This window comes from Hemiscyllium ocellatum, chromosome 4 (genome assembly GCF_020745735.1).
Source record: "Hemiscyllium ocellatum isolate sHemOce1 chromosome 4, sHemOce1.pat.X.cur, whole genome shotgun sequence".
NCBI classification, from domain to species: Eukaryota; Metazoa; Chordata; class Chondrichthyes; order Orectolobiformes; family Hemiscylliidae; genus Hemiscyllium; species Hemiscyllium ocellatum.
Window position 1 is genome coordinate 20269405 of NC_083404.1, and position 8474 is coordinate 20277878.

An 8474-nucleotide genomic window follows, 5' to 3' on the forward strand; every position below is an offset into this window, starting at 1 on the left:
TCACACAAGAGAGTACATGTGTGATTGCTGGAGATCAATCATCTCATCCTGAGGATAGCATTGGGATTTGAGAAACTTGCCTGTGGCAATCATTTTCAACTTCTTCATCAATGACCTTCCCTTCACCATGAGATTAGAAGTGGGGATATTTGCTGATGACTCTTCAGCTACTGAAGTAGTTAGTGTCCATTTGCAGCAAGACCTGGACAATATCCAATCTTGAGCTAATAAACTAGCATGTAATATTCATTCCACACAAGTTCAAATCAATGACCATCTCCAACAAGAGAGCGTCTAACCACAACCTCTTGATGTTTGATGGTATTACTATCACTGATTCCTCACGATCAACATCCTGAGGATTATCATTGGCCAGAACCTGCCTAGACCAGTCATCTAAATACTATGGTTACAAAAGCTGGTCAGTGGCAAGGAAGTCTGCAGCAAGTAACTCACCTTCTGTCCACCATCTACAAAGAACAAATCAGGACTGTGATGGATTACTCCTCATTTGCCCAGATGAACAGGAACACTCTCCACCTGTCTGGATGAGTATAGTTCCAACAGTCAAGAAATTCAATGCTAGTAACAACTTGATTAGCAACCCATCACTTTCAACACTGATAAATAATGGGGGCAGTGTGGATGATCTACATGTTGCCATACAGTGACTCAGTGTCTCCTTCAATAGCACCTTCCAAACCTGCAACCAATACATCTACTTTCCTACTTCCATGTGGTAAGGAATGGTAGATCAGCGATGATGTTATTGAAATCCACAACAACTTCAAGAGGCTGAATGGCCTATACCTGTTCCTTACGATTGTATAGGAGGACAAGGTCACCAGATGCATGGGAACCTCTAAGGCACATGCAACCAAGACTTAAAAAGAACTGCCATTCTTTCACAGTCACTGAGACAATATCCTGAAGTACCACCTTTCCAACAGCATTGTGGGTGTCAGTACAGGCCAAAGACTGTTGAAGATTAAGGAGGCAACTCATCGCCACTTTCCTGAATTTCAGGCAATTAGAGATGCACAAGATATACTGGCCCAGCCAGAAATGCTCAGATTCTGTGAATTTTTTTTAAAAGTATCAATTTTGAATGTCTTCAATAACAAAACATTTGTGCTTCATCAGCCCTTTCCATTTCAACATGGAAAATAAAGATATCACAGATGGTGAGATGAACAAGGGAAGGAGTTACACAGTTACTGGTAGGGCTCTGGGTAGTGTCCAACAGTGAAAGACTTAAGAGTTCAGATCCATAGTTCTTTGAAAGTTACATCACAGGTCGACAGGAGGGTAAAGAATGGCATTTAGCACACTTGCCTTCATTGCTCAAACCACCGAATTTGGAGTTTGGACGTCATGGTGCAGTTATACAGGACATTGGAGTACTGTGCACAGTTCAGGTCATCTAGCTGCAGGTAGGATACTATTAAATTGGAGGGGGTTCGGAAAATATTTACCAGGATATTGCCGTGATTGGAAGGTTTGTGTTGTGAGGAGAGGCTGCATAGACTGGGATTTTTTTCAATAGAGCGTAGGTTGAAGGGTCACCTTATAGAAGTTTATAAAAGTATGAAGGTGACTAGTAAAGTTATTTTCCTTAGGGCAGGGAGTTCAAAACTAGAGGGCAATTTTTAAGGTGAGAAGAGAAAGATTTTAAAAGGAACCTAAGGGGCAATGTTTTCACACAGAAGGTGGTTCATGTGTGGAATAGAAGTGGTAGATGCAGTTTCGGTTACATCATTTAAGACATTTGGATTGGAACATCAATAGAAAAGGGTGAGAGGGATAAGGGTCAAATGCAGGGAAATGGGACTAGTTTAGTTTGGGAAAATTAGTTGACATGGACAAGTTAAACCGAAGGGTCTCTTTCCATGCTGTATGACTCTGATTCTACAATCACAAAATAAATAGGTTTGATGGCACATAAACCCATGTCGCTGATACCTTCAAATAAAACAAAGTAGTATTTTTAGGAGAATGGTGCTGAAATTAGGATATTTAGATTTGGTTAAAATATAGATCTAAAACAAATAAATAGCTGACTTAGAGATCAATAAGATTGATGAGATCATTTCTTTTATTGCGTTTTAAAATTTCATTCAGACATTTTGAAGTTGTTACCAGAATAATGAAGCTACAGTGGTATTTGGGAGTTTATTTAAAAAATAGTATTAGCTTCAGCTTCACTTTGTTAAAATTATAAATTTACAAACAGGTCCAACTAAGGAGACATTAATTGATGTCTCTGCTGACTTTTTAAAATAGAAGCAAAAGCCTACTACAATTAATCTATTTATTAATAGACTCATTCAGAACTGAAGGACATAAAATAAATACTTAATTAAAACTAACTGCTGACTCCAAGGTTGAGAGTTGTAAAATGATTTGTTTCCAACGCAGCACATCCAACGTAGTAATTAATTTAACCATTGCTTTTTGACCTCTGATGTCATACAAATGACAGATAGTACAGAAATGCAATTGTCTCAGATGTTCACCCAACTAAAGACATCTCCAATCAGGTTTCACAGAGGGTCCTGTTACCAACATTTATCAACTAACAGGCATGTCTTCAAAATAAAGTTTAGTCACGGATCGCTTAATATTTTACATTCAAATTCAATTTTCTTTAGGATAACATGCTATTAAACTGTTCAAATCCCAGTGTCTATAGTAATTACTCACTACTTATTCATCACATTACACAATGTACTGTAGAGTCATAGCGTCAACTTAATTTATTGCTAAACATATTAGATTAGGACTTAAGTCACTGATAGAATGAAACATATACATAAAACTGTTCAAAAATGCATCCGAATATAATGTATATCTTCCCAAAGGAAAGGAGTATTCAGTTGTATTTAAAATATTCAGTTAATGGTATGGTATTGAGAGAATATTTTCCCCCAACTTACTGATGTTATTATAAAATTTATTTTCTTATGATACTGAGTCATCACTTTGACCAAATCACAGAATAGTTACAGCATAGAAAGAGGTCATTCAGCCCACTATGTCTGTGTGGGTTCTTTGAAGAAGCATTTCGCTATTGCCATTCCCCAGCCTTCTCCCCATAGCCCTATGCATGCTTTCTTTCAGAATACAATCCAATTTTCTCTTGAACGCCTCGACCGAATCTGCAATGTTATGGTATAGTTATTTTTAAGAGACAGCTAGGGCAACGATGCTTGCACCATTTCTTTAGGACGTGATGAAGAATATTGGGCCGCACTTTTACATATTGAATTACTCACTGGGTCAGTCAGTCATGGGAATCTCAAGAATTGAGAATTTATACACAGGCTGGAGTTTTTATTCCAGATCAAGTCTGTGTGAGGTCACCAATCAGACCATCGCTTGCCAACCAGCTGGGCTCCTGATAAGGCAAGGAGTCCTTGATGAAACAAGACCAGGTAAAGTGGGGACAATCTTGAAAGCAGGGATGTTGGCTTACTGAGGATGTTGATTGACAGGTTCCTTAGAGTGAGATTTCAGTGTTCTAAGAGGAGGGAAAAAGTCGAACACCTGGACGATGGTGCAGAGTTGGGATGGAAAAGGAACCAGGGCCTCGCAGGTGTTCATGAACCTTGAAGGGAAGAACCAGAGGGCTGGAAAGAGGTCAAAGGCTTCAGATAAGAGAATCAGAGGCTATGGAGAAATTAGTAGCTTGGAGATTGAATTGAAGGCCCAATGAGTGGAGTTGGGGGGTTGGCTGTGAGGTAGGAAAGAATTCAGGATTCTCAGAGGGTAAGGTAGGGGAAAATCAGTGGTGTGGCCAATAGGGTGGGGAAAATATGGGTGGTCTGGTAGTGAAGATGAATTGGAAGCCTAACGGTTGATGGGGTGAGAGCGAGTATATATGCTGCAGGGGAATTTGGGGCTGCTGTGGATGGTGAAGAATCCTGATGTAGTGGATCATGGATGGTGGTAGGGGCGAAGTGAGGGGATTGCAGAGAGGCACGTGAGGGAGTCAGTGGTTCAGAAATTGGGCAAGTGGAACAGGAGCCAAGGGGCAAGTGTCGAGACTACTCCCTGCTAGAATTGGGTGCCTTGAGGATCCGTGGGATGGGGGTGAAATGGGAAAAATTGTCATGGTGGTGCCTGATAACAGAAACTGAGGCCTAGATCCTGAACATCAATGTAAAAGGCACTCATCTCCTGAATTACACAAAGTGTTTGCCTTGATGAAGCTACTGTGTTTCCAGCTTGGAAAACATATTCCAATAAAATTCACCACTTCGATCGATTAAATGTGCCAAACTCTCTCTTTGCAGCATGTTTTTATACTTTCCACTTTCTTGACTCAATTAGTTTCAGCTGAATTTTTCAGATTTTAACTCACCCCTACCTCAAAAGCCCAGCTCAAACTCCTCCTTGTATAAAAGGTTTAAATTTCCCTGGTTGTGGTTGTAACCTCTGTCTGAAATTATTGATGCGAACAAACAGGGTGAGTAACCGCAGCCGGAAAATAAAAGGAACATTGAAAGCCACACAGAAAAACGTGCTCAGAATCTACCCTCAACACGTTACTGATAAACACATCTCCCATAGGGCCTGCATTATTTACACTTTACGGATATCAAAGGATTGGCTTTCGTTTGAGAAGGGTGGTTGCCTTTGTAACCTCCATTCAGGGAGGAGGGGAAAGAAAAGTTTGCCAAATAATTTGGTAAGACAGTGTCCATGTAAATGTGTTGTGGGCACAGCTGGATGACCCTGTAAGGGAGACAGAGAGAGAGAGAGAGATCACTCCATTGTCTCAAAGCTGAAAATGGTAACCAGTGAACGTTTAGCATCTGGATTCCACCCTCTTTGGGACCGTTCCAATATTTTATCTGACATCACATTGTCTTGACTTTGGCAGCAGTCCTACAGATAGCAGAGACTGCAGTACAGTCACTAACCGGGGACAGCCTTGTTATCCAACAGTAAACAGAAATGCTGGGTTCCACACAAAACAGATGTATGTGCAATGAAGGAGAGAGAGCACGTAGTCCTTGGGAGGGGTTTAAATAATGCAAGGAAACCCGAATAATGAACGCTCGCTCATCAGAGAGGTACCTGAACAGAAGCTGATGCTGCTGACGGTGGTGGACCTCCGGGAGTGCCCGGAGCTCAGGTCGTAATCCCGACTCTCCTCCTCGGAGATCGGGGACTCGGAGGAGGGCGATCCTTTCTGGATGTGGGGATAAGGGCGGAGAACCAGTCTCGGGATGCGGCTGCGTGGACTTCGCTTCTCTCGCACCTTCTGATCCTGCCCAACAGAGAGAGAGAGAGAGAGAGAAAACGTGTGTGTGGGAGAGAGAGAGAGAGACTGTACACATCCTCCCGTCCGAACCGAGCCGGGAATAAAGCAGAGGAACAACATACCTGTTCCATTCCGATTGTGCTGTGCCTCTAAAGGCGGCCAGGGGCTGTGTGTCTGCCGCAGGAGGAGCTGCTGCTGTCAGCCTCTCGGTCAGACATTGATATCAGAGACACAGACACATACACAGAGAGAGAGAGAGAGCTGCAAAGCGACACGCCAGTTCCTCCACCCCCCTCCAATTCCATGCAAATAGACAACTCACTGCGCCAAAAAAAATTCCATCCTCTCTCTCTCTCTCGATCTAGAAAATAGCATTTCAGGGAGTCACCTTCTGCAGCAGCGCCAAGAGTCATCACTAATTTCTCCCTCCCTACACACATGCGACAAAATCTCCCACATCAGCATCCCCTTCCCACACAAGGATCCAACCCATCCTGGGGCACCATCACATTGAGGGCTTGGCGGTGGGGTTCAGAAAGGGGAATACCAGAGCGACATTACCTTGTGATATTCATTAAACGGTCCCATCCCGCCTCTTCCTCCTGGAACCTATCATTTGGGATGAAAAGAGATACATTAGGCGCATGCGTGTGGCTGCAGAGGTGAGAGAGTACACGTGGAGACTCGGGTAAGGGGAGTGGGTGTGTATGGGGGGAAGCAACACCAGAGCAAATCAGTCAAATCCCATTGACCTTCACAACACATCTGGCCCAGTCCTCCTTGTCAACGTCCAGGTCAAAGTCACCCTCACTCGTTCAGTTTTTCAATGTCCCAGCCCCTTAGTCTGGTCTAATTCCCTCAGACTAACCAGTTATAGACACCATATATTTGTTTCAAATAAATTAAATGATTTCATTTTGATTAACAAAGATATATTTTAAGTTTATCATGGAAACAAATATATGTGAAAAAAAACACAAAATTCAGCAATGTCTCCACCTAGTAACAGATGACTCATTTTGACCATTTTTGCACAGCATGGCAAGCCAATATTTTGAACATCAACATTTGTAGCATCCGAATATTCCACTGGGGATGATATTTAGAGAAAAAGTGACAATCACATCTGTGGAATAATTAGCCTTGCAATAAAATCTTACTGCTACCCCACCCTTCCCTTTCCCCCTATTGTGTCATCTGTGCTAAGATGTTGCATCCTTGCCTGAGAAGGCATGGGTTCAACCCACACTCCAGAATTTGAAAACCCAATCTAGGCTGGTATTTTAATGCAACACAAAGACAGGATTTAATTGTCAAAGTTTAGATTGGATTCTAAGTTGAAAACCCACAAACCAGCTTAGGTAAAGGTTCCACAGCAGTATTCAGAAGAATATCAGTGTTCCTGTGGCAATACTGCAAAATTAGTGTATCTGTTCATTTGGCTCGTGGCTGCATGTTGGATCTTCCTTCGAATTGGCAGACCTACTTTGCAACATTTGACAACAGTGACAACATTCAAAACAACTTGCATTCAAAATAGTATGAGATCATGAAATACATTATATAAATGCAAATTTCCATAACAATAAGTTACAGTACAATATATGGACAAAGTGAGGACTGCAGATGCTGGAGATCAGAGTTGAAAGTGTGGTGCTGAAAAGCACAGTAGGTCAGACAACACCCAAAGAGCAGGAGAATTGACATTTTGGGCAAGAGCCTTTCTTCAGGAATGGGCTTGTGAGACGAGGGAGTGGAGAGATAAATGGGAGGGGTGTGTGGCTGGGGGGAAGGTAGCTAAGAGTGCGATAGGTGGATGGAGGTGGGGGTAATGGTGATTGGTCGGAGAGGATGGTGGAGTGGATAGGTGGGAAGGGAGATGGAAAGGTAGTACAGGTCATGAGGGTGGTGTGAAGTTGGAAGGTTGGAACTAGGATAAGGTGGGGGGGGGAGGGAAATGAGGAAACTGGTGAAATCCACATTGATGCCGTGTGGTTGGAAGTCCCCAATGGAAGATAAGGCACTCTTCCTCCAGGCGTCAGGTGGTTAGGGTTTGGTGATTGAGGAGGCCCAGGACTTGCGTGTACTTGGCAGAGTGTGAAAGATGAGGTGTTCGGCCATGGGGCAGTGGGGTTGGTTGGTGCGGATGTCCCAGAGATGTTCTCTGAAGCGCTTTGCGAGTAGATGTCCTGTCTCCCCAACGTAGAGGAGACCGCATCAGGAGCAATGGGTACAGTAAATGACATGTGTGGAACTACAGGTAAAACTCTGATGGATAGGGAAGGCTCCGTTGGGGCCTTGGATGGAGGTGAGGGGGGAGGTGTGGTGCAGATTTCCCAATTCCTGAGGTGCCGGGGATGATGCCCAGAGGGGAGGGTGGGTTGGTGGGGAGGGTGGACTTGACAAGGGAGTCGTGGAGAGAATGGTCTTTAAGAAAGCAGACAAAGGAGGGGAGGGAAATATATCTCTGGTGGTGGGGTCCGTTTGTATGTGGCGGAAATGGCGGAAGAAGATGTGTTGTATAAGGAGGTTGGTGGGGTGGAAGGTGAGGACCGGGGGCTCTGTCCTTGTTGTGGTTGGATGGGTGGGGTTCAAGGGCGGAGGCACAGGCAGTGGATGCGATGCGCTGGAGGGCATCATCAATCACGTGAGAGGGGAAATTGCGGTCTTTAAAGAAGGTGGGCATCTGGTGTATTCTGTGGTGGAATTGGTTCACCTGGGAGCAGATGTGGCAGAGGCAGAGGAATTGGGAAGAGGTCCGTGTAGAGTTGGTCACTGTTGATGGAGATGGAGAGGTCCAGGAAGGGGATCGAGGTGTCTGAGATGGTAGAGATGAACTTAAGGTCAGGGTGGAATGTGTTGGTGAAGTTGATGAACTGTTCAACCTCCTTGTGGGAGCACGAGGTGGCACTGATACAGTCATCAATGTAGCAGAGGGAAAGATAGGGAATGGTGCCAGTGTGCCTGTGGAAGATTGACTGTTCCACGCAACCGACAAAGAGACAGGCATAGCTGGGACCCATGCGGGTGCCCATGGCTACTCCTTTTGTCTGGAGGAAGTGGAAGGATTCAAAGGTGAAATTATGAGATTGAGGACCAGTTTAGTCACATGAATCAGAGTGTCAGTGGAGCGGTATTGGTGGATATGCCAGGAGAAAAAGAAACAGAGTGCTTGGAAGCCCTCATCATGGGAAATGGAGGTGTA

At 44.0% G+C, this 8474-nt stretch overlaps 1 protein-coding gene across 1 annotated transcript in view; it reads right to left on the reverse strand.

Annotated features, from left to right (window-relative positions):
- sybu (syntabulin (syntaxin-interacting)) overlaps positions 1–5411 on the reverse strand; it is a 66724-nt gene extending 61313 nt beyond the window's left edge. The window contains exons 1-2 of the mRNA XM_060824173.1: positions 5392–5411; positions 5083–5275 (exon numbers count right to left, since the gene is read on the reverse strand). Coding sequence (XP_060680156.1) covers positions 5083–5275; positions 5392–5400 — 202 coding nt within the window. The 5' untranslated portion in view covers positions 5401–5411. The remainder of the gene's footprint in view (positions 1–5082; positions 5276–5391) is intronic.
- Between the last annotated feature and the right edge of the window lie 3063 nt (positions 5412–8474).